This window comes from Notamacropus eugenii, chromosome 1 (assembly GCF_028372415.1).
Source record: "Notamacropus eugenii isolate mMacEug1 chromosome 1, mMacEug1.pri_v2, whole genome shotgun sequence".
Lineage (NCBI taxonomy): Eukaryota > Metazoa > Chordata > Mammalia > Diprotodontia > Macropodidae > Notamacropus > Notamacropus eugenii.
This window is the reverse complement of record NC_092872.1, coordinates 350387436-350415095: the sequence shown is the minus strand read 5'-3', so window position 1 is coordinate 350415095 and position 27660 is coordinate 350387436. Positions and strand designations below refer to the sequence as shown.

The following is a 27660-nucleotide window of genomic DNA, read 5'->3' as shown; positions in this document are numbered from 1 at the left end:
GTCCATTGTCCCTTCTAAGCCTGAAATACACGTTACCCCTCCTTACTTATATCTCTAAGAATACTTAGCCTCCTTCTAGGCTAAATTCAAGTATCATTTCCTATGTGAAGCCTCAGGTATTAGTTCCTTCTTTTTTCTAAAGTTATTTTACATACACTTATTTGTATTGATGTTATAAAAAGAAGTATGAAACAGTGGACAGAAAGCTGACCTGAGAGTTAAGAAGACCTAGGTTCTACCCCTGTTGCTGACACATACTAGCTGTGTGACTCTGGGCAAGTCACTTAACCTCTGGAATACCCCAGAAGGCTCTCTAAAACTAATTAGAGAGCTGGTCAAAGAAAAAATATACATGCTGCAACCCCCAAGTAGACTATGAATTCTATTAGGGCAAGGACTGTTTTGTTTTTGTCTTTGTAGTTCCTGACCTAAGTGTGAATCCAGGTCTTCTTAACTCTGAGATCAACTTTCTATCTATTGTGCCATAGTGCTTTGCATAATACTCATACAGATAAATAATTACAAAATAACTTTAGGAAAAAAATGGCACTAACACATGAAGGCATCGGGGAGTCTTTACATAGGAAATGATATCTGAGTTTAGCCTTGAAGAAACTAAACATTCTTAGGGGTGGAATTGGAGGGTGGGGATACTATATATTCTAGCACAGTGTCTTCCATATAGCAGGTGTTTAAAAAATGTGTGCTGAATTGAAGTGAATGAAAATTCACATTGAAATGAAAACTGAAATTTACAAAGTCAATGGAGAAGGACAGTGAAGAGAGAATAGGTAAGAGAATTATTGATACCGTTAAGGTAAATATTTTCTTTGTCTTACAAAAGACCAAGTTCCATGCTTATGTTTATGCATAATTTTGTGGCTTCAAACTTTTCTAACACAAGAATACGTATAAATCACAATGATTTTTTATTGGACCTGTGCCTTCATTGGTACAGAGGACTTCTAACGAAGAAATTCCCTGTACTAATGCAAACTGGCACTTGATCTGATAATTATCTTACAACTGTCTAGGGCACCGAGAGGTTAAATAGTTTGCTTGGGATAACACGTGTCAGGACACTTGCATTCAGGTCTCCCTGACTCCAAGATTGCCTCTCTATCTGCTACATTATGTCTTAATGACTGTAAAATAAAATATCTAATTTCTGTATTTAATTACCTCTGTCATGGAGAGCGCTAACCTTGATAATATTAGATATGTGATAACATTAGATAAAAAAGATATCTAGGAAACCTTACTACTGGGGTCATGGGTCAGCAATGCTTCTATCAGCAGGAAGGAACAGGCTCTGGCCTGCATCTGGATTATCTTTATAATCCAAAGGAAATAACAAATATATAGTTGTTTATAAGGTAATGAAGAACATTCCACCAGATTGCACTTTGATGGCAACATGCAAAAATTAATGAAAACTAGTTACTACTTTTGTTGGAAGGGTCCCATCCTTTGGTACTGCACAGTTGGTATTTTATCAATATCAATATTTTATCAGTATTTTGTCAATAAAACTAGCAATGAAACATCAGAGATTCCAACGTTAAGCAATTAAAATAAACTAAAAATGTCCTTTAATTTTTATAGCTATGTCCTCTATCAGCTGGTGTCAATCTGCTCGGTCAGAGGAAGTCCTCATTAGGAGATACCAGTATCATTTAAATCACCAAACCCATTTTTAATAAAGTTGTCTTGCAGCTAATTTAATTGAATGTCTATGGGCAGAGCTTCTATTTTCTATGTATTTAGATGACCCAATTTTAAATTTAAACTAAATTTAAATTTTAAGTTTAACATCAGGATGTTCTGACATCCTTCATTATCTATAATTATCTGTCTTCACTTCTGGCTTAAACTCACACTCTGGAGCTGTCCACCTCCTCATGAGTCATTCTGCCTGTCTGCACTCTCCCAACCTCTGCTTTCGTGCCCCCTTCAAGTGGAATCTAAGCTTCTTCAGGGTAGGGACTGCTTTCTTTGTTTCTGTCTTTCTAGCACTTAGTACAGCACTTGGCACAAAGCATCTAATAAATGTCCCAATTATTAAACTATTTGAAATTTTGTATAAACAGAGAAGGATGGACAAGGAAATTTCCCCAAGGTAATTCACTTATTATCATTTCTACCATTAGTTTTCACTGGTTCCAAGTTTGTAACAATTCCCCAAATGCTGTACTCTTCACCAACCCTGTTACTTCTGTATATTAGCCATCTGATATGGTTGATTTTCTAACCATTTTTTCTAAACTGAAATCCAATTTTTTTGAACACAAACATCAAAAAAAAAACAGCCTTAAAGTGAAACTTTGGCTTTCTAAATACTAGAAGAAAACTATAACTTTTCAAAGGGTATAAAGAGCTTTTCTTTGACCATCAAAAGTACTCTGCCTACTTTTTACTATTCTATTTCACAAAATTTGGGTGCAGGAGGGGGCCTCAGTGGCTATTTGGTTCAACTCACGCCTGAAAGTTAACCTTCTCTAACATACTGACAAGGAATCATTCAGCCTCAGCTTGCAGATCACCTCCGATGAATGCAGTTCATTCCACTTTTGGCCATCAAGCTTAAACTGGCCTGTTTGCAACGTTCACCAATTGCTCCTAGTTATGCCTTTGGGGTCAAACAGAAGTTTCATCCATCTTGTGCAGCCCTTCAAACATTTGAAGATAGCTATCGTGTCCTTCCCGTATCTTTTCTTCAGGCTAAACATCCCTAGAACGTGGATTCAAGGTTTTTAACTATCCTGGTTGCTTTCATCTAGACACTCTCCAGCTAATCGAGTCTTTCTCAAACTAAACGTAAGACTCCAGGAAGACTCATCTCAATCATTAGCAATTCTTTTTTCAAGATACTAAACACCAGGTAATTCATGTGATATGAAGCAATGAAAAGAATATGGTGCATGAAGGCAGAAGCCCTGTGTTTGAATCCTCATATCCTAGGCAAAGGGACATCAATGATTTGAGCTCATCTCATCTGAAAAATCAGATGTTCAGATGACTTCTAACGGTCCCTTTCCAACTATAAGTCCTATGAGCCTTTTAAGCCAGTTCTTCTGTCTAATGCCACAAATGAAAATTACCAGGTTCTCCGCCTCAAATGCCACTTTCTGCCAGGAGGCACTTCCAAGTGCCCTCTAGATAACCTCACATCCATTGTTTGTATCCTGTATACACCTATTTATGTTGTCTTGCCCAAAAGAGCAGGGAACATTTTTGTTCTTTTCTCCTCTTGTTAAGAAATCTCCATTCCTTAGCACGGTGCCTGGCACAGAATAAGCACTTAATAAATGCTTCTTCGTTAACTGAGCTGGCAGAAGAGATACAATGATGGAAGGGAACCATGCTTGGAGCAGAATATGAGGAGCACTTTGTAAATAACACATATAATGAGCTATTCTTATGAATACCAACATTAAATTGTTCTCTAAACGTCTTTCTGAAAAAGCTGTTTCTATAGACAAGAAGGCTGAGCAGAAAGACTTGTTCTAGGTGGGGCAGAAATTCCGGGATCAACTTGTAGTAGTCTACTTTAAGCAATAAACAGCAGGGCAGGTTAGGACCACCTGTGCTGCTTACTGTCTCTGAAACTAGTCTACAACACTTAGAAGCTAACTGACTTGCCTAGGGTTCCCAAAACAGCACATATTAAAGACCGGCCTTGAAGCTAGGCCTTCCTGGTTCCAAGCTTGGCTCTTCATTCATGTGACCATGCTGCTGTGCTCTGAGTTCCAGATTTCACTGCTGTACCTCATCTACAGTCTCATTCTGGAACATCTATCAGCCCCTCCTGCCTGCTCACCTGGGAACAGCCCTTTTGTTTTATCAGTCTCTTTCTCCCACCAGTGACTTCTTTTGGGGGGAGGTGTGCATGTATGCAAGAAGGGTCTCCATTTTGTAGAGGGGAAAAGGCTGATCAACTTTCATTCTCCTTTTGAGTTTCTGGAATTCAATACCAGACAAACCCCAGCACCCAGTATCTCCCCATCTACCATTCCCCGCTCCCCACCTCTTTCCAGTTTTCTTTTGCTTTTGTGTTGACTTCTTACATTAGGTTGTAAGCTCCTTGAGGCAAGGGTCTTTGTTTTCACTTCTATTTGTAAAGCTTAAAACAGTGCCTAGAATATTGTAAATGCTTGAAAAATGCCTCTACACCACACTTTTATCATCTGATTCTTCTAGTATGGGAAAATGGAATTAGGTCTACTGTAAATTCTTAGCTACCTTAACTGTGAAAATTAGAAGATAAATCAAAGCAAAAGAGAACACATGCTGATTTTTGATGGGAAAAGCAGCAACAGGGATATGGCAACAGAAAAACATATACATACTACAGGCAACAGGAGTTGCAGGCCACATTAGCTCCTGCATGCGTGACCTCCGACCTTGTGAATCCACGTATAATCCCATATGGCTGAAGCAAAGCAGGTATTCCTCATTACTGAGTTCCACAGCACAAAGGGCATCAAAAGACTGCTGTGAGAGGAACGTAAGCGAGGGATCATTAGGATTTACCAGGTTTAGAGACTGTCCATCTCCCTGGATGTTCAACAGAGAAAACCCAGAAGGGTAGCCAACACAGAGCCTGTCCTTGAACACTGTCATCCATTGTACATTTCCTGGAGCCACAATCTCATTGAATTTTTTGTGGAAAGGTTTAGTTCTATGAATTTCATAACAAAGAATCAGTCGTTTCACAGCCACAAACAAACAAGTTGAAGAGCTCTTCTTTAGTGTGGCAACTACTATAAGCTGGCAGCCTTTAGTTTCCGGAAGTTTGATGTCAAAATTGCCTTCCGAACCATCAAGACAGGACCATGGATACAGATGAACATGATGGTTCCTGCCACAGAGGAGGATGATAATTTTCTCTTTGGGAGCAAGTTCAATCTGGTACACCTTCTTACAATCAGCAGCTCGAACAATCACTATAAAGAGGGTGCAAGAGAGAAATTTCAGTAAATAAAGGATTATGAAAATTTAAATAATTTTCTGTTAAGAAAGGTAATTTTCTGTCAACTTTGTAGGTGATGTAATGGGATAAATTCTAGCCTTTCTGAGTGGAGAGTATGAGGAAGAATAAAGAACAATGGATTTGGAGTCAGGGACCATGGGCTCAAATCTTGACTCTGCTACTTCCTACTTCTGTAACTCTGGGCAAATCACTTCCCCTTTCTAGGCCTCTTTATTCATTGTAAGATGAAGGGTAGGAGTAAAGGATGCATTACTGAGCTTCAAAACATTATATAAACTTCAGTCTATTCACAATTTAATCTCCTAAAATGTACAATCCACAAAATAACATACAAGATTGAAAATGCAACCTTACATTTACTAGTTCAACATTTGTTAAAAGAATGGGTGGAACTCATATAAGATTGTATGCCATCTTAGGGAGGGAGGGGAAAGGGAGGGGGAGAAAATTTAAGACTTATGGAAGTGACTGTTGAAAACTGAAAACAAATAAATTAATTAAATTTAAAAAAAAGAATGGGTGTATGCTTTCTAAGTATCAATGTTATTCAACAGTTTTATTTAAATTTTGCTTATTTTAAAACTGCCTTCAAAAGTGCAGTAATTGCATATGTTGCCCTTTTATTTCAGCTCTGTTCACTCTACATCACTTCATAAGGGACTTTCCATATTTTACCATCTATTCCTGAATCACTAAGTACACGGTTTCCATTTTTTTTTTTGTTATGAATAGTGCTGCTAAAAACATTTATCTACAGAGAAGTCTTTTCTTATTGTCAATAACCTCCTTGATGTATAAATTTAATAACAGGATCACAGAGTCAAAGACTATGAAGAATTTTGCAACTTTTCTTGCATAATTCCAAACCTTTTCTTTTTTGAAAATACAATTAAAAAAAAAAATCAGGTTTGCATTTTTTCCCTTCCACCTTTCCCCTACCCCTATTAAGGAAGCAAGAAGCGCTGCACCTGTTACAAAGATGTACAGTCAAGCAAAGTAAATTCCTGCATTCATCATCTCTCCCCACCCTTTCACCTAACCCCCCTGAAATATGGCTCACCATTCTAAATCCATGTCCTTTCTATCAGGAGGTAGGCAACATATTTCATTATGAGTCCTCTGGAATTATAATGGGTTAACTATTTTGATCACAATTCCTAAATCTTTTCAATTCTTAGTTTTTATAATATTGTCACTGTATAATTTTTTCTCTCAGTCCACTTCACTTTTCATCAGTTTATACAAGTCTTCCTTGGTTTATCTGAAACCCACCTCCTTCATAATTTCTTAAAGAATAATGGCATTTCATCACATTCCTATACCATAACTTGTTCAGCTATTAAATAAATGATGGGTATGCCCTAAGCTTCTGATTCCTTGCCACCACAAAAACAGCTTTTATAAATATTTTCATACATATGAGTCCTTTTCATTTTCCTTTGAGGTATAGGACTAGTATTAGTATCACTGGGTAAAAGGGTATGCAAAGTTTAACGGCTATTTGGACATATTTCCAAACTACTTTCCAAAATAACTGGATCACTTCAGTTTCACCAACAATGCACTAATATATGTTTTCCCACTGCTCCTTCAACATTGGTCATTTTCTCTGGGAACATCACCAGTTTGATAGATATAAGGTGGTACTAAAGATTGGTTTTAATTTGAATTTCTCTAATTATTAGTGATTTGGATCATTTTTTCATATGGCAATAAGACAGTCTGGTATCTTCATTGCAAAGTGACTGATCATATCTTTTGACCATTTTTCAATTGGAAAATGGTTATTTTTATAAATCTGAATCAGTTCCCTATATATCTCAGAAATAAGACTTTTATCAGAGAAACTTAAAGCAAAGATTTTTTCCCCCTTTAGCTGATTTTTCTTCTAAATTTAGCTGAAGTGGTTTTGCCAATTTTTTTTCAAGAGAGTTGTATCAATTCACAATTCTATTATCAGTATATTATATATATATAAGCATATAAAAATAGGCATATAACAGTATGCATATTTTTCTGCATCCCTATCAACATGGAACTTTTCCATCATGTTCTGTTTTGAATAATCTGATGGTATGAGGTAATAACTCAGTTGTTTTAATTTATATTTACCATATGTAATCAAATTATTGTTGATAATGTCTATCTTTTTTTTTTTTAGAACAATTTGTTCATATCCTTTGGCTATATATCTATTAGATAAAGGCTCTTAGCCTTAATAGAACTGTGTCAATTTCCTATATATAGGTTTTGGACTATTAGGTGCAAAACTTTTTTCCCTTCTCTCATTCTAGATGCGTTTATATTATTTATGGAAAGTCTTAGTGGTCATGTAAATAACAATCTACTTTGATTTGATGACATCCTCTATATTGTGGCTGGTTATACATTCATTCTCTTATCCAGTTTTAAGAAATATAAACCTTTCATTTTCCTCTAATTTTGAATGGCATAACTTTAAAAAGTATTTAACTCAGTCATATGGAATTTACTGTGGTATTTGGTAAAAGGTACTAGCACTAATCTAAAGCTATTTTCTGTTGAGCTGCTATTTAGTTTGCCCAGTAGTTCCTATCAACAGAGACTTCTTTCCCTAGTACTTTGTGTTAGTGGGTTTATGGAAGACTACGTGGATGCATAGGTTTCTTGCTAGGTGCTTATATTTTTATTTAGTACCAGATAGTTTTGACGAGTAAATCCGAGGTTTGATAATAGCAAACTCATCCTTCTATTTCCCTAGATACTCTTGAACTTTTGTTTTACCATATCTAATTCTAATAAGTATCCCCTTGGTAATCTAATTGACATAGCATTGAATCCTTTGCTTTACTTAGGTTGAACTGTCATACTAGTCATAGCTTAACCACTTCACTTGTGTAAGGCTTTGTTTATTTTTACAAAAACTTAATTTAGAGTTGCGTTTATATAAGTCCTGTGTATCTTGTCTTTGTAGGTTAACTCCCAGGTAATTAATATAACATTTTTTGTCACTCTGATGAAATAATTTATCTTTACTTTTTTTTCATGGATTCTCTATAGTTTCTACATAAACCATAGGAAAGTTACAGATAAAGAATTGTCTCCTTTTAATATTTATACCTTTAACTTTTTTTTGGTATTATTGCTAAAGCTAGGATATCTAGTACTATATTTAAAAATTATAATGGTGAAAATGGACATTGTTGTTTCATTCCTGTTCTCATCAGGAAAGCTACTTCACACAAAAAAAATTCTGGGTTTCAGACAAATGCTTTTGATTATTAAAGAACAGTTCTTTTTCACTCCTTAACAGTATTTTTAAAAATCTGTATGCCGCTTTCCATACCCATAGTTCTCCACCTTTCTAAGGAGGAATCTTGTCATGTCTTCTTGAGTCCAAGCTTGATCAGCATAATTTCAAAACATCCACTAAGAACAACATATTTATTTCATATTTCCTTGGTTTTCCCTTATTAGGGTGAAAGAATAGATTGCGATTAGGAGATATTCTAATTGGCTCTGAATGAATTTAAGTTGAAAAGAATGAATAAATGAACTCCAATCAGGTGAGCCTAGTGGGGGCAGTTTCTGGAATAGAATTCATGCAGTTTCCAACCACTTGCCCAAAGGATGCAAATCTACTGTCGAGTGGGCTTGTCAATGTCATTTTCAAATAACTCCATAATTTAAAAAAATTCATCAGTAGAGTGTGTGTTCTAAATAAGAACATGAGCCACCAGTAGGACAGATCAAAACACAGAGTTTTGTAACCATTCTAGAGTTTGGTCACCACCAAAGGTCACTCTAAGCAAGAGAATATCCTCATTGGCTTAACCACCAATAGGCTGACAAAACAATCTGAGGCTAGCCAATAATCAGTTTGACAGGCTGTTGGGAATGAAAGATGGAAGCCCACACTTATCAGTTCTGAAAAAAAATTCTATATTCCTTCTAGGGGTGTGACTATAGATAATCCTGTCATTCTTAGAGATAACATCTTTTAGTTTAATTGTGCGCCACACCCACTACACCCAAAGTGCACAACAGAAAAAGAAAATTTACTTTGAGAAAGTTTCCAGATTATGATATTGAATAGGACAGTACCATAAAAAGCAATTGCATAATTCTGATGAGGTGAGGTTTTTGCCTTGGTTGGCTGAGAACCAGGCCTCCACACCACTTCCCACTCCTTTCTACCATCCTTCTTCATAGGCTGTCTCTCCGCATTAGAATGTAAGCTCTCTGTCTAGCTTGCATTTATTTGTACCACACTGGAAGCACAATGCTTGGCACTTTGCAGTGCTTAAAAGCTCTTCTATCTACGAAGGTCGTTTCTAAATCACCTGTGTCTGTGTGTGTATGTATGTATGTATGCATGTACATATACACATACACATATATATAGTTTCCATGTTGGCACATTTTGGGGGGCACATTTCAAGTTGGGGTTAAAAAGAATTCTTGGCTAGTGAGATAACAAGACTACTCACATGGAGTTAGGAGAAACTTCACCTTTTTCCTCTTCTGATTTTATTTGTAATTTACTTTTAGGCAATCAGCTGAACGATGGTGTATTTTACACTGAAGTAGCTAGACTGGAAATACATTGCTATGGTACCCAAACCCAAATCACAGTAACTTACCATCACGAGTTAACTCTATTACATACAATCCTTCTTCTAAACCAATGGCTATCCTATCTCGATCTGTATCAAAAAAAAAAGAAAAAGGGTAAGAAGGATAAGAGAAGAATAGTTAATACTATTTATTACAAAAAGTCCTATATTCTAACATTTATGGTCAAATTCCTTATAGAATATATAATCTTAAGAGACAGAGGGGACCTTAAAATCATCTAGTCTTCAAATCATATAAGTAAATCACTTAATATATTACAGACCAACAGTCATTTAGAACTTGATCAAACATGTTCATTGACAAGAAACCCACTATGTAATGATTCAATCTGTTTCATATTTAGGACAGTATAGAGAACTTTTCATAAATGTTTTCTTATACTGAGCTGCAATGTGTCTCCTTGTAACTTTCATCCATTTCTCCCAGTTCTGCTCTTTGAAATCAAGCAGAATGAACCTAATCCCTCTTTAAATAATAGCTCTACACATTTGAAGACAACTAAGTTGACTCATTCCACAAAAATGCTTCTTTTCTAGTCTACATATCCCTAGTTCAGTCAACCTTTTCTCATATGACAGTTGCTCAATTATATCCTCAGCATGGTTTGTCATTTCCTAAGCATGTCCCTATCAAAATAAAATACCCATAAATGAAATCAAAGTGCCAGATGTGGTCTTAACGGGGCAGAGGATAGTGGACTTTTTTCTTGCAGACAAATAATATTTTAGATATTTTAGCATCCTTACTATTTTCTCATGCCATGCTTACAGTCCATGAAAACATCCAAGTTTTTCTCATATAGCCTGCTAGATAGCTATAATGCAATTTATCTTTATTAAGTCTGAACTTGTTAAAAGTGGTCCATTATGTTAAAACTGCTTAAATCTTTTTGGAATAGTCTGCCATAAATTGTGTTAGGTATCCTCTCTTATATTACTATTATGAACTTGATGCCACCTCAGTTTGATAATCAAGGCTCTCATAAAAATTTTGAAGAGAACTGTAACACTGGAAACCTCTTTCCAGGTTAACATCAATTCAATAATCAATACCATTTAGTTAAGTATAATACCCACTCATGTTTTTCTACTTTGATCCACAATGATATTTTTGGAGACAAATGCCTAGCTGAAACTTCCAGATACTATGTCTACAATTCTAGTCCTATTTAAGCTTGGGATAATCATTTCACTAGGTCATTCCCCCTGTAGCCATCAACTGAGAGGAAAAATATTCATGGAAAAGGGGCCTACCTTCCTTACCACCACCAGCAACAACTGCTAGCCAACTACCACCAATAGGGAGATAAGCTCAAGAGCTATGGAAATGGCAGAACCTCTCAGACCACAGGTTCTGTTTTCAGTCTACCTCTGAAAGTCATCATCTGGGGAAATAACTCCTGCGTAGGAAAGGTCACCATCCCCACTAACTTGGTAATCAATGTGCCAAGTAAGCCAGGCAAGTCAAACCACTAGCACCACCATCACCACATTGATTACTATCTCCCCCAAAGGAGAGAGAGATTATTCTCCCCTCTCCTCTCTATATCACAGTCCAGCGGAGACAACCCAGGGCCCTGAACCTATAAACCTTGGAAACAGCAATGTTTCCAGAACATTGCTGGTAGCTATCATCCTAGAAAGCAACCCTTGTGGAGATGCAGTCTGACAAATACCTCTGTAGGTGCTACATTCTCAGCTAATGAAGACACAGAAAAGAAAGTTTCTTGCCACTGAAGTCCTTGGCACCGTCAAACGATTCTCTATCAGAAATTGACATGATTTTATCAGTAGAAGTGACATTAAAGAAGAACTGCCATCTGTTTTGCTCCTGTACCCTAAGGAACATGGGACCTTTCTATTAACTTATAGCTGAAAGTTCCATAGGTGTTGTTTCCCCTATTAGAATATGAGTTCCTAGAGAGCAGGAATTATATTTGTATCCAAATAGCACTTAGCACAGTAAAATCACTTAATATATGTTTTTTTCATCCATTTATTCATTCATTCACCTCTCTGGAATTTTTTCCTGGTGTGTAAAATGTAAGAGTTGAACTAGATTATAATAATGACATTTACATAGCACTTTATATATACTTTCCTGTTTAAGCTTCACAACAATCCTGTAAAGTAGTTATGAGGCAGAATGGTGCAAGTGGAAAAGCACTGGATTTCTAAGAAGAGGATTTGGGTAAAAATTCTAGGTCTGTAAGTTACTGTGTGGCCCTGAGAAAATACTACTCTCTCTGGGCTTCAGTTTCTTCATTTGTAAAATGTAAAGATGAGACAAGATGTCACTTAAGATCTCTTCAGATCCTGATCTATGCAGGGAGATACAGATACACACTACTAATTCCATTTTACAAAAAAGGAAAATGACGTCTAAGGAGGTTACATGACCTGCTCATGGTACCACAGCCAGTAAGTGTTAGAGGCAGTATTTGAATGCAGGGATTCAGTACTGTATACATGATGTCAGGCTATTCCTTCCAGCTCTAAATTCCATAATACACACATCAATTCATTGGTACTCAGATATTTATCAGTGTAGAAAAGATATGAGAATGGCATTTAAATCAGTTTAATAAGCATATCAGAAGGTTTAAACAAGGAAGCTCTAACCTTACACGATTTCAATTTGCAAGCACGCAGCTTTCGTATCTGGAGAAGAAATATTTTAAGCATATGAGCACTGATTAGAACATCAGGTTTTCTAATGACAGGGAGAACGCACTTCTTTAAACTGCAGCTTCCAAGGTACATACCTACTATTGCAGCTGTTAACATGGTTTTAATAAGAGGCAATGTGCTGTCATAGGCTTCCTGTGGAATGTGTACAACTTGATTTTTAAGTCTGTTTTTATGCAGAATAGACTGTAGTCCTTCTAGGATCCCAACCCATTTCCTCTTCTCATTTTCATTCTCTGTTAGAATTAGCAGTGAACTGGTCTTAGCAGGTGAGCCTAAGAGAGAAGCTGTCACCTTAATAATATAAAATAAACAAAACACAAACATAAGACAAACAAAAATAGACCAAGTACACGCAGCTATACCCCAATAATACAAAGCAATTTAACTATTCAGAGAAAGAAATACAGTACATATGTGCAGAAGCAGAAAATTTAGTTCTTTGCAAAGGTGCTTTCTGAAGAATGCCGTAGTCTAATCTTGGGGTTCAATTTTTTTTTGATTCAGTCTTCTCTCCTCTAACTGCCAAGCAACTTTAGGTCACATGCTGAATTTTTAAAGCTCCTTTTTCCACAAACTTTCCTACTCAGTTCTTTCATTAAATACTAAATGGGAAACACAACAACAAAGAGGGTTTTATATAGTCCTGTTAGTTTATTAAATGTAAACTTCTAGTTAGTTTAGCTCTCACCAAAACCACAGTTTCTCAAAGTATATTTTGGAAATGTTTACTTGGCCTGCAGTAGTAATTAAAGCAGTGTCTGAGGGGAATAATTTCTCAAATAGAACCATTTCATTTTAATACAAATTACATTAGAGATGCTATGAGATTTTCCCTAAGTTTTCATTAATGAAGCCTGAAAAACTATTTGCTATAACTTTTTAATCATATATGATTGCAATTCTCTCTCTATTATATACACTGGAGATCTCTGAAGAGAAAAATATTATTTTGTCCAATATTGCTGAAAAGTTTGTTAGTTTCCCATTCAACACAGTATTTCACTGTAATGTTTCTCAGTGTTAACATTAAAAAATAAAAAGGCATGCCATTAAAGAAAAAGGTAAATGTGGAATGTTCGACTTCACCATTTAATATTTCTGCTCCAACTTAAAGATTATTGTAAACACTAAAAAAAGGAAACTGAAGCCACATATTGTCACATGACATGCCCCCTTATAAATAACAGCATAGTATTTCCTTCAGAGTTAAATACACTGCTAAACCAGGTTTTTAAAAAGTGGTATAGCAAAGAGGGAGACAGAAGAAAAGTTTTAGGTGCACTAAGAAAAGGAACAGGACCAATAAAGAAAGAAAAACAAGAGGGATGTTTCAGATGAAAGGAGATGGAGGGAAGAAGTCATACAAAGAGTGGCACTCCTGTGTGAAGAGAGAATGATGATAAAGGTAGATGGCAGGGATGCTGGAAAATGAGATGGACATATTCAAGGAAGGTGGAGTGAGACAGCAACATATCAAATATTAGATTACTTTTATCCCTGTATCATATCACTATCAGCAATAAAAGGTTTAAATAGTCAAAACACAAAGGAAGCAAGCTATCAAATTTCTAAATCTGAAATTTCAGATATATACGTATGTGTATATATACATATATATGTTGAAACATCTTTGGATATAGTTCTGGGAAACCTTAAAAATTTATATTTAACTCTGAATGATGGTCATTATAAACACTTTACCATCTTTAAAACTATGAAAGCACAAGCTTTAAAAAGCTTTCTTAAATACAGAAGAAATAAGAAAAGTCATACCCTAAATATACATGGAATATCTCGGCGGGTGGCATGTATAACATCTGATGCTAAGACACAGCTCACAGAAAACTCTTCATCTCTGGTAAGAAACAAAATAACAGGACAATAAAACTCGGTAGGAAAACGGAAGGAAACAGTATGCTAATACACTTTTATTTTCCTTGACATTTCCAGCTGTAAATGATTTGTTCATTTTATGAATGTTTTCTACAAAAACAAGACGCAGCTTTTATTTTCTTTCTTCATTTTTTTTTTTTTGATCTGGGTCTATGACTTCATTGTATTACAGAGTTTCTGGTAAGAAAACTCCCTTATAGCAATGAAACCGGCAAGTACAATCCAATTTATAGTATCAGGGCAAGGATGCTCAAATTTTTTGGCTGTGGGACCCCTTTAACTCTTAAAAATTTCTGAGGACCCCCCTCCAAGTTTTTGTTTATGTGAGTTATATCTATTGATATTTACTATATTTGAAATTAAACATCTTAGTTAATATTATGAAAATAGTTTTGATCTTGCAGATGCTCTCAAAGTGTCTCAGGATCCCTGGACCATGCTTTGAAAACTGCGCTATTAGAGAGTTGCCTGGGCACTGAGAGGTTAAGGAGCATGATCACACAGCCTATTAGAGGGAGGACTTCATTGAACTTAGGTTGTCCTAATTTCAAGGCAAATTCTTCATACATTAAAACTCTGTAATGTATAATGCAATGTTCCTCTCTGTCTGGGATGATGCAAAACAGGTAAAAGGAGTGAACAAGATGAAAAAAAAATACCAATTTCCATCTTAAGGAGAAATGAAATGGTTCTGTATTAACTCCATATGAAAGGTCAGAGAGGAACTTGAAATTGTGTGTGTGGGGGGGGGGATGATGAGATGGGGATAATCACTTTTAGCTACAGAAGGAGACTGAAGAAGACCTTGTGGAAGAAGTGACACCTGAACCAGGTCATCAAGTCGGGGGGAGGTTTCAAAAGTGGGTGGGTGATGTCTTTGTACTATTTTTTAACTGTAATACTTAAAACATCATTCAGACTACACTTGGCTGAAATCAGGCCACCATTTCAAAGAAAGGACCAATTTCCATTAATTATGAAATAAACTGAAACTAAAAGAGTTAAATACTAGGCCTACTGCTTTGAAAACAACAAACTGATTTTAGGAAAGGGGAACATGTCTGAATTTTTATACAGCAAAATGTCTTCACACATAAAGTATGATCAAAACGCTACTACTGGTGAACAGGGACAAACATTTTACAACTGGCTCATACAATGCTCAACATACACAAGTGCAAATTTACATTAAATGCTTACAAAGGCATATATTAAAATTTCCTAATAAACTTATATAGGAGAAAACATTACCATAATGTGTGGGAGGCATTTTATCCATTTCATGGAAAGATCCAGAAGAACTGAATCAAAGATGGCTAAAGAAGCTTAGATTCTGAGCAGGTTTGAATAAAGTAAAAGCAAATAATGAATCTGATAATAACAGACTAGATTAATTACTTTCCCTGATCTTATCCTGCTCTCTTTTTCATCCATCCATTTTTTTGGTCATGCTATCTGCCATATCTGCAACACTTCCATCTTTGCCCACCAATATTCTCCAGCCTCCAAGGTTGAGCTCAGATACTTTCACCTCCATGAAGCCTTTTTTGATGAACCCAGCTAAAGACAGGGAGACAGGGTTCCCTTCCTGAACCTCATAGACCCCACTCTTTAATATTTCCCATATATTTACTCATATTTTAACTTTCAGCATATTATTGATACACATGGCTCATAATGCAATGACACTATAAAGCTCCTCAAGGCCAGGAGCTGGATTCCTCTCTGAATGCCAAGTACACATTTGCTTAAAAAGTAGATACTAAGTTTTCTCTGTGTGCTTAATTCCAGGAAAACTGAAAATACTAGGTCAGAACAAGACAATGGATATTATCAGGTCAGATTCTATATTTCCTGGGAATAACATTTAAGTACACAACTGGTTTTTCCAACTTTTCTACTCTGCAAGAAAGGTAACTAGACTCAAATGCACCATATGCAGACACAAATACTTTTTGGGCATTGTTTATTTTGAGACAGTTAAGTACCTTACATTAAATGTCTATTTGTCTAATTTTTCAAAGCAGAGAAATTAATATTTTATGTGTTAGCTAAATTTAACTGCCTTCTAGAATACAATGATCAAGGTATAACTGAGGTCACAGTAACAATGACATAAAACAACACACTCTCATGAATAAAAATGAAAACAAAATTAATAAACCAAGTCAGTATTTGTCACAAACCAACCTGAGATCTAAGACCTGACTTGCAACAACACCAGGCTGGGTGGATTTTCCTTCAGGCAAATCATATAAAAACAGTTTACAGTCACAGACAATTGCATATGCTCTCTGCCATCCTTTCTTCACCCCTGTAGGCTTTGGAATCTGCAAAGAAATAAATTCTACTATTTTTTAGAAAGCTATTTTAAAATTGAAATTAGTTTAATATTGATCAGAAAATATAATACACTTGATTTCTCACTTCTAAACCAAGAGAGTTAGTGAATCATGCATTGTGAATGACTTGGGAAAAATTATGGCATTCTATCCCTTATCCCAAGCTTTCTAGTTATAAACACCCAGGTTACTTCTTTCTGGGATTTTTTTCCCCAGAACTTTGTGAAAAGAAGTGCTGCCCTAGACGTGTTCAGTTCAGGTTTGAAAAAATGTATTCTGATGACCTGACCTCACCAACATATCAGAGTTGCTATTTATTAAAGAAATTCAGAACCAACTTGGCTATAAACAACTGTAACCATTTTCCATTAAAGCTCTAATCTAATGTCTCATTTTGGCACTGAGGTAACCTGGATTCTAAAAGGTACTGTAGTGGAACAAAAACTCTGGTGACCTCTACTAAGCTGCAAAGACTACAATTATGGACCTGGTAACAGACCATATGATGGGCACCTGAGAATGACAGTCTGGTAATTAATCAAATGATGAGAAGGCTGGGTACCATGTAAACTTTTATTCTTTTTTTTTGGTCATAGAAAGTCAAGACTGTCTATGAAGATTTGGAAGCACTGGAATTTTCAGTACTGGTAGTAGTACTCACATTGTGAAGCCAAAATATTCTCAACTACATTTTGGCAGATGAGATAGATTAATAATAGTTCACATTTGTATAATCCTTTGTACCTACAAAGTGCTACATGTACAATACATTATTTTATTCAATCTTCACAACGACCTTGAGAGAGATAATGTATTATTATCTTTCTTTTAAATATAAGGATCCTAAGTCCCCAAAAGGCTTAGTGATATAATCAAGATCACAAAGCTGTTAGGTAGAAGAATTTAGATTAGAATCCAAATGCATGACATTACTGCAGCCCAGGGCTTTTCCTATCTCTCTGCTGCCCCAGTCTTACCTTGACATAACCTTTGTAAGCAGTTCCAATCCCTCTCTGTACATCTACTCCAAGAGGCCTTTTTGATTGCTCAGGAGGAATTGGACAAACCTGAGGCGCACTGTCTTTGCATGAAACATGGCATGAGAAGGAACACACTGGAAAAAATAAAAGTCATTATAAATTATGCTGTAAAAAGAAATCACTATGTATAATTATAGGGAAGACAATTTAAAGACAAAGAGCTAGCACTAAGAAAGGGAAGCAAAGTTTAATAGTCACTAAAAGAGGTTGTACATGAAAGTTCAGAAGTTTATTTGTTAAAATTTCTGCAATCACACTTCTCAATTAAGAAATATATGCTTACAGTGATAAGACTGAACTGTTATGTGCTTATAAGTTACCAATATATACATTTAAAGTAGAGGTCATTTTTATACTCCTCTCAACTCTCTGTCAAGGACGGACAGAGATGCAGGTGCATATAAAAGGTGGCACCAAGAAGAAAGTAGATAACAAATGTTACAATGGTGCTATGTTGGGCAGTTTCGTACAACAAGGGTTGGTGTGGTTGACCTTAAAATTCTTGAAGCAATTACTTATCACTGAGTTGACTAATGCTTCAAGTATAGATTTCAATAATTAAATCTCAAAAACAATTTATATTTGAATTACTTACCCTCACAAGCATAGCCTTGTCGAATTAATCCAACCATAAGGGAAGTGCAGTGGCTACACTGCGTAGGACTTGAAAAGGATTTGACACTGAACTGGTGAGCTTTAGGCTGAAAGAGAAATTAAAAAAAGTGAAAAAAAAAAAAAAGAGACTGATCAATTTCCTAATAAAACTAAAACTCAAGACATGACTAGCACAAACTAGGCACAGACCAAGATAAGGTCAAAACAGGCACATGATTCAGACATAAAGGGTGATATCATAAGCAAATTAGGGGAACATAGAAAAAAACTGCCTGTCAGATCTGTAGATAAGAGTTTATGACCAAACAAGAGAAAGAGAGGATCATGGGAAGTAAAATAGAGAATTCTGATAATATTTGATTAAGGAGGTTTAATACAAACAAAACAAGTACAGTCAAAATTCAGGAAACCAGAAAAAAAAATTTTACAGCAAGTTTCTCTGAGAAGGGCTCATTTTTCTCTTTTACATACATACATGTACTTACTGAGAGGAGTAAAAAGAGGTTAGTTAGAACTTCAAAAAAAAATAACAGTTTTGAGACCTTTTCAAAGCCTCATCATTGAGGAATGGCTCTTATTTTTATAACTGTTTACATTCAACATAGAAAGATACTTGTAACTCATGAGACTTTTCTTAGTATTAGGGTAGTTGGAAAGAATATATATAAACAGAGAGGACAGGGTGAGTTGAATATGAAGGAATATCTCAAAACTAAAATTAAGGAGTGAGAAAGGAATGAATTGGGAGAAGGAGAAAGGGAGAGACAAGAAAAAGCTTTTATAGTGGAGGCGAAGAGGAGGGAGGTGAGAGGAAATGAGTGAATCTTACTCTCATCAGATTTGGCCTGAGGAGGGAATAGCATACACACTCAATTGGGTGTGGAAATCTATCTTACAATACAGGAAAGTGAGGAGGGGGGATAGAAGGAAGGCTGGAATGGAGGAGGGGGTAATCAGAAGCAAATACTTTTGAGGAGGGACAGGATCAAAGGAGAGAACAGAATAAATGGGAGTCAGGATAGGTTGAAGGGAAATATAGTTCGTCTTTCACAACATGACTATTATGGAAGTGTTTTGCATGACTATACAGCTATAACCTATATCAAATTGCTTGCCTTCTCAATGAGGGTGGGTGGGAAGGGAGGAAGGGAGAGAATCTGGAACTCAACGTTTAAAAATGAATGTTAAAAATTGTTTTTACACGTTACTGGGAAATAAGATACACAGGCAATGGGGTATAGAATTCTATCTTATTCTACAGGAAAATAGAAAGGGAAGGAAATAAGAGAAGGAGGGAGAGACACATGGGAGGGCAATTTGGGGGAAGGGATAATCAGAATGCATGCAGTCTTGGAATGGGGAGAGGAGAGAGATGGAGAGAAAATTTAGAACTCAAAATCTTGTGGAAGTGAATGTTGACAACTAAAAATGCAAAATTAAGTGAGCATAACCAAGGGAAAATTGTACACAGTAATATTATAATGATGATCAACTGTGAAAGACTGTGCTACACAGATCCACAACAATTCCAAAGGATCCATGATGAAAAATGCTATCCAACTCAAGAGAGACAACTGATGAACTCTGAGCACAGAATGAAGCTTATTTTTTTTTTCCATTTTTAATGGGTATCATATTTCTTTCTTTGCCATCTCAAAGGGTGGAAAGGGATTGGAGGGAGGAAGAGGATTTGAAACTCAAAAAAATTTTTAAGTGAATAAAATAAATAAAGGAAAGTTTGATAGAATAAAAATAAAAGTCAAGAGTTGAAATAAGTTAAAATATAAGAGTTGAAATATAACCTTAATTCCAGTTCCAAAACCCTAACTAGTCTGACACAGAAACGAGTTTCTTCTCTCCCTTTCTTAATTAATTCAATTAACGATCAGGTATTTTTAAAAATTACCTAAATTAATAATAACAGGTACACATATCATTTTGAAGTTTGCAAAGCACTTTCACAGCTGTTATCTGATTTGTTGTCATGAAAGGACTACATTTATTATCCCCATTTTACAGGCCAGAAAGGGAACTGAGGCTCCCAGAAGTTCAGTGATGTACCTGTGCTGCCAGAGGTACTCTCTGAGGCCTCTCCTGACTCCCTGTCTAGCATTCTTTTGGCTGTACTTAGAACATCTGGCATAAAGAATTTTATTACAGAACGAGACCTGATGAAGGCTTTTGGCAATAACGGGAAGAGCACTGACCCTGACGCCCACACTAGTCACTGAGGATTTCTTTAATCAGACCACACTCAGATACACTAGGGGTGGCAGCCCCTCTATCTCTGCTGCCAACATTTCCTTCCTGGATTCTGGGTTCCTTAATTTTCCCAAGCTTCCCTGGTTTAGGTGAGGATAAAGGTTTTCACTGACATTTGATCTGGGGTGGAGGGGGTGGGGGGGAGCAAGGGAAAGTAGTTTAGGATTCTGGTCCCTCCTGTCAGCCTTCCTACACAGGATGTTTCTTTACAAGAATCCACATTCCTTCGAATTACCTGCTGTGTTTTGTTTATTGTTTTGGAGGGGGAGTGTGTTCTAATACCAGCCACAGAACTTATGAGAGGACTGGGATCTTACAGATAATCTTGACCAATGGTGTCAAATTCAAATAGAAATGTATCCCTGTGGGGTACATATTGATAACTTAGGAAACCTCAAATTAACATTATCTCTGGTGGGTTTTGTTAAATATTTACCAATTATATTTCAATCTAGCTTCATGACACCAAGTTTGACACCTGTGATCTAATAATAACAGTCACTATTTACTTAGTGCTTACTTGCACTGTGCTATAAGCCTCTACAAATATTACCTTATCTGATCTTCACAACAAACCTGGAAGGTATGTGTTATTATTATTCCCATTTTACAATTGAGGAAACTAAGGCAAAATAGAGGTTAAGTGACTTGCCCAAGATCACAGAATTAATGTCTCAGGTTGCATTTTAACTCAGGTCTTCCTGACTGCAGGCCCATGGCTCTTATCCACTGTGCCACCTTCCTTACTTTACAAATGGGGAAACTGGGGAAGTTCTTCCTGCTTCTTTAAATTTTCCTAGGGCATTTTTTAAAATTTCTCCTTTGTTTCTTAGATGTGTACATGCTATACACTCCCCAGTAGAAAAACCATCCTATCCAATCATTTTCTAAAATTAAGGTCTTAAATAAGATTTCCTACCTTTGGTACAGCTAGAGAAAGAGACTGGATGGTGGGGGAAGAAACAGCAGGTCCCCTCTGCTGAGGACGGGTTGTTTCCTATAATATAAGAGTTAAAATTGTTTTTTCAATATTTCCTTTAATTTCCTACACTGAATAGTGTTTATTTTTTTTTTATAATTACACTTCTGATTTATTATTTTAACAAAAATACTCAAAGCCAAGTCCACAAACAATTAAAGTAAAAATAAAGCATATTAACATACTTCTTAAACAGCCCAAAAAGAGGTTCTACAAACTGTCTATAAAGCAAAGAACCAAAGCTACAAAGAAAAACACTTAATATTATAATGTGTTTCCTTACATGATGGACAGCATCTACAAATAAATATTAATAGATTATTAATAATCATATTAATAATTAGTATTATGTCCTAATAGAGGATAAAAAGGACTCAGATTTTGAATCTCTTAGCAGAATAAGGTCAGCAGACTTACTTCTTGCTGTTCTGTGTTTATGGAAACTGAAGTGGATGGTGAAACTTCTGGTTTGGGAACTTGGGTTTCTTGATCACCAGTTGAGCTAGTCTGTGAAAAATAAAAAAGGAATAGGAATGATAATTAGGAATTTCTGAACTCCTAAATTCCTAAATCATATACTGTTAAGTAACATGGGTACTGATGAGGCTTTGAAAAGGTCTCAAAACTGTTACTTTTTTTAAAGTTCTAACTAACCTCTTTTTACTCCTCTCAGCATGTACATGTATGTATGTAAAAGTTTGGCTTTTTTAAATCAACTACAAACCCCTCAGCTATTGTAAATTAACTAGATTTCACAGTCTCTGAAATAATGTGATGATGTGTTTACAAATAATAATAAAAAAAAAATCACTGTACTTAGTGGTATATTTCTGTACCTCTTACTACAGAAGAGGCAGAGGCTGGTGGCTCACTTGAGTTGGGGAGTTCTGGGCTGCAGTCAGGTTAAAGTTGATCTGATATCACTAAGTTAAACACTGATATGGTGAGCTCCTGGGGGAGAGGTGTAATGATTTAAGTCAGAAATAGAACAGGTTTTAAGCCTGTGTGATACTCAGCAGTGGGTCAGGCCTGTGAATTGCTACTAGGCATAAAAAGGTAAATTCTGTCTTTAAAAAACAAAACAAAGTAAAATATAATATGAAGATAAGTATTTTAAATATGCAAAGCTCTTTTTAATCTCTTGTTCCTATAACCTGTCTTCTGCAGAAGACACCCCTCCCTCCACAAGCTGTGAATTCCTTCCCTCTGAGATTACCTTCCATTTACACTATACCCTATACCATTATAACCCCTATATGAGAAACAACCAGTGAAAAGACAAGAGTTGGAAGATGGAGTGTCATATATATGAGAAATCACAAGGCAGTGGATCATATTACACAAGGGTGAGTAAAATGTAAGACTAGGTAGGGACTTATGTGTGCTTAGTTTTATAATTAAAAAATGCAAAGTATCTGACCTTTATAATCTGACCTGCTTTATCATCCTCATATATATTTAAAGAGTTTCTTAAACTGGATAAGAAACTAAATGGCTCCTCTACATATTCATAATCATCTGACTGCACCCATAGGGAGTTTGCCTTGCTCCCTGGTCTTTTTATTCTGGCTTGTTAACTTCAGTAGGTTCCTCATAGAGCCAGAATTTCTGCCCTGAAAAATGAGTAAGGCTGTTTTATCTTAATAGAAAGCCTAGTCAGAGGTTTATGAATATGTTTACATTGTAGAAGAGTCATTTAGTTTCTTATCCAATTTAAGGCACTCTCTAAATGAATTCAGCAAGATTAGTTGTAATTGTGTGAAGATTCCAACCATTTAAAACTTATTTTAATAAGTATTACTAAAGTTAAGATGCCATTACTAAAACATTAATATTTATTCAGATTAGTGTCTATTACTAGCACAAGAATAGTATACTAGTTTCAAAACTATGGTACGAAAACCCAGAGTGGGATATCTACACCAATACATGGCTGGACTCTGTGAAATACAAGAGGAATGTAGTGAATGTTGAATCTAGCATTATTAAATGTTACTGACTCGTTACAATTAATCAGGTTAATGGTATAAGGAACCAAATTCAGATAGGAAGGTAGACCATACAAGCAACACTCAAACACAATTATATATCTATATCTATCTACAAATCTTTAACACTATTTAAAAATGTTGAAAAATTTAGAAAATAACTTCTAGATTGTTTGCTAATTGCAAAAGCTAAAAATGGTAATTTTGTCCTATGAAAACATGACAAGTGAATTAGAGAACTTTATCTTGCCTGCATATCCAAAGTAAACTAATTTTATTTCAAAGTTTTTCATGAAATCCTAACAAAAGTATTGTCTTTAGTTAAATTTGGTTAAGTTTGGTTAAGTTTATTAATTTAGTTGAGTTTTGTTAAATTTAAATAAATTATATAAATTAATATATTTGAAGAAAATTCACTAGTTTAATGGTGCCATCTTAACTAAGATGGAAAGCACAAACTATTGGCAAAAACATACTTCTTCCCAAAAGGTTAACAGAGATGTTGATGAAGAAGAAACAGAAACTTCGGCTGTAATGGACAGGAAGGCTAAAAATGATCATTTTTCTACTCAATTAAAAAACATTCATTAAAAAACATTCATTAAAGGTATTAGTAATAAACTGAACAATTCTCAGTTTTTGTGGCAAGTATTTACCTAGCTGGCCAGCAAATTTAAAAACTTGCTTAAACTCTGGGGGCTGTTTCAAATATAAAGGCTTTGTTTAAAAAAAAAAAATGAATTTTTCTTCTGCTGAACTACATATGTACAAAAAGCAGGAAAAGAAGGAAGGAAATATTAGAAGGGAGATCCTGGGCTGGGAGGTGAAAGTCTGATGTTTGGTTACATACAATTTGTGATTTTGCTTTATATAGAGGACACTGATCATACAAAGAACTTGGTTTGTACCTACTATATACTTCTGTATTACTTTGCTATTCTATATGTCATCTCCTTCTGTCAGATTATAGACACCACACTGGCAGGGACAAAAATGTTATCTAATCTTGGTATCATCTACTGCTTCAGAGTCTAGGATAGCACTCTGGACAGAATAGGTACTTAGTAAATGTTTATTCAACCGATGCAAGAGCATTTCATTCTCATGCCTAACCTGTCTCTCAGATTCCCAAGTGTTACCAGTTGTTGATCCAGATGCTAATCCTTCCTCAAATTACTGTTTTCATATTTATCAGTTTTTTGGTTGTATCTTCTTAGTAGATATAAGTTCCTGGAGGTCAAATATTTCTTTTGTTTTCTCTTTGTATCTCCAGTGTCTAGTACAGTACTTTGAATACTGGGATCACTTAAAATAAATGGTTTTTGAACTGGATTAGGCTAGAAGATCAACAAGTACAAAACACTCATTTAAAAACTTCCTAATCAGTCAGTCAACAAGCATTTATTAAGCACTTACTATTCGTCAGGCACTGTGCAAGGCCCTGGAGATACAAAGAAAGGCAAAAACATAGTCCTTGCCTTTAGAGAGCTCATATTCTAATGGGGGACACAACATGCAAACAACTACACATAAATGACATAGAAGTACACACAAAAGTCTCCAACTTGGCCTTTTTGCTAGCTGTCCTACAAAACCTACAAAACCTCTTCCTCCTCACCTGTTTCCTGGCTTCCCTGACTTCCTTCAATACTCAGTTCAAACTCATCTTCTGCAGGAGACACCCCTTCCCCATAATCACTTTGACAGCTAAGTGGAGGACAGACTACAGCAAGGCAGGGAAACCTACTGTAACAGAACAGGCAAGAATTGAGGAGAGCTTGAATGAGGGTCCTGGGTATGTGAGAAGAGAAAACACAATGGGAATGTTGCGAAGATAAGAATTACAAGACTTGGCAATAAACTGGATATGCAGATATGTGCCTGTGGATGAGGAGTCAAGATTAACACTTAGGTTTTAAGCCTGGGTGACTAGAGGGATGCCCTAGTAGTAGGGACTTTTGGAAGAGAGGACGGTTTGAGGGGGAAATTACAAGTACTGTTATTGTTAAGGGTAAGATATCAATGGTATATTCTGTTCAAAATAACAAAAAAGCAGTTGGTGATGAGACTGCAGGTCAGGAGAGAGGATATGTAGATCTGAGAATCATCTAGGAGATGATAATTGATCCTATGGGAGCTGGTAAAATCACAAAGTGAGAGGATATAAAAGGAGAAAAGAAATGGAACCAGAACATAAAACTTGGGACTTTACCTATGGTAGAGATTTAAGATCTAGCAAAGAAAACTGAAGAGCAGACAGATATGTGGGGAAAAAATCAGGAGAAAGGGCTATTATGATAACCTGAGAGATTTTTACTTTTTAATGTATTCTCCATTAATTCTGGAGGAAAGCTGCTTTTCTTTCTTATCTACCATTAATATACCTAAACAAACTGTTGACAATTTGAAAAGCTTAATTGCTGGCAATTCTCTTCTCTGTTCCTCTATCAAAGGAGTGTTTGTGATTAGTGAAATGAATGGAAAAACATATACAATTCACTAAGTAGTAAGGTTTACAACAGAACTAGTAGTCTTGGTTACTTATTATTATTATATACTTATAATATAATACTTATAAATTATTATGAAATAATTTATTATTTCATAATAAACTGTAGACTTTTTTCAGGGAATATGGATGGGGAAGAACTACTATCATTTGGAAAATTTCAAATGAAAGGGATTTGAAAAATAGTTACCCAGATGTGTAACCAGAATGATACTGAACATTAAAAAACTAGTTAAAGACTGTCTCTCACCCCCCACCTCATAATGAAATTTATTTCCACCCCTAAAACTTCTGGGATTGTTCATGCCTACTTATTTGTTTGTTTTTGTGAGGCAATCGGGGCTAAGTGACTTGCCCACAGTCACACAGCTAGTAAGTGTCAAGTGTCTGAGGTCGGATTTGAGCTCAGATCCTCCTCACTCCAAAGCCAGTGCTCTATCTACTTTGCCACCTAGCTACCCCATGGCTACTTATTCTTAAGAGTTCACTTTGATTGTTTTGGATAAAGATGGACTGAAAAAATGTGCCACCCCACATACCCATTTGGGATTTACAACATATAAAGTGAGGAAGCATGATTCATGTCAGCATTTAACAGATGCTTCCTCTGAGGTTATGCAGTCCAGTAACCTTGGAAAGTTTGTTCTGAATCGCTCATATTATAAATAAATTTACTGAAAAACTTGTCCGAAGGAAGGGGAGGCTTCTCAATTACACACTCATAATGATAAAGCAATTTTACAATATCAATAAGGAAAGTCTAGTTAGAACTTATTTTCTTACTTTCTCTCCCTATTTCAATCTTAATTATATTACCACCTACAATGTTTTGATCTTAATTTCATCAATGAAACCTGACTGTGTGGTCATATAGAAAGAGCTGTTTTCTGCATCTCGGGAAGTTAGCACAGTGTAATGTATAAATAGTTAGCTATATATGTATTATATAAAAAACATTTGTTGAATAAATTAAAATGGCAACATAGCTCAAGTAAGGCAAAATGTTGCTAGCCTGGAAGCATAAAGTCAAATTCATAGACAGCCAGTCAGTCTCTGAGACAAGCAAGCATTCTTTGAATCTGTGAATCTGTTATTGTTTACTTTGGGAGAGTTCATCTCTGGAAAGATTTCAACCATTTCTGAAATAAAGTTTATAAATATACCATCACAGGTTAATTCCAAGCTCAGAACACACTTGTGATGTTTCATCAGATGTTGGTTTATTATATTTTTTTTCCAAGGATAGCTTTTGGATATTTGATCACATGATTTCAACTTATTAAAAATGAACAAGTCACATATCTCTGCAATCACATCATTTAGCTTATATACTTACCCTAAATGTCAGATCATGTGCAAGAGGTGAAGTGTTGAAATACTCAAAAATTGATTCTTGAAAATCTGGAAGTTTGAGGCCTGAAAGAAAAAGGCAATTAATAAATTTAAAGTTAAGATAAAACATTATTTGAAAATAATTTATTAGAAACTTTTATCATTTACCTGTGTCTGCTTTAAATTTCTCTTCCATCTTTTTCCTCAAATTCTCCATTTCTTCTAATAATTCTCTATTTTTTGCTTCAGATTCCTTTAGTTTACTAAAATATTAAATGTAATTAATTTAGTATTATGGGAAAAAGACATTTTATATTTTATGTTGAGATTTAATTGATGGGTCTGCAGATTTAGAACCATAGTATAATGTGAATTAATATCTATTTCATAAAGAAACTCA

At 35.5% G+C, this 27660-nt stretch overlaps 1 protein-coding gene across 1 annotated transcript in view; it reads right to left on the bottom strand.

Annotated features, from left to right (window-relative positions):
* The window catches only part of CDC42BPB (CDC42 binding protein kinase beta), a 154806-nt gene that overhangs the window by 15743 nt on the left and 111403 nt on the right, over positions 1 to 27660 (bottom strand). Inside the window, exons 20-30 of the mRNA XM_072630158.1 lie at positions 27429 to 27523; positions 27265 to 27344; positions 21849 to 21938; positions 21372 to 21449; positions 18171 to 18276; positions 17513 to 17649; positions 16384 to 16523; positions 14074 to 14155; positions 12375 to 12591; positions 9616 to 9678; positions 4350 to 4946 (exon numbers count right to left, since the gene is read on the bottom strand). Of these exons, the coding sequence (XP_072486259.1) occupies positions 4350 to 4946; positions 9616 to 9678; positions 12375 to 12591; positions 14074 to 14155; positions 16384 to 16523; positions 17513 to 17649; positions 18171 to 18276; positions 21372 to 21449; positions 21849 to 21938; positions 27265 to 27344; positions 27429 to 27523 (1685 nt within the window). The remainder of the gene's footprint in view (positions 1 to 4349; positions 4947 to 9615; positions 9679 to 12374; positions 12592 to 14073; positions 14156 to 16383; positions 16524 to 17512; positions 17650 to 18170; positions 18277 to 21371; positions 21450 to 21848; positions 21939 to 27264; positions 27345 to 27428; positions 27524 to 27660) is intronic.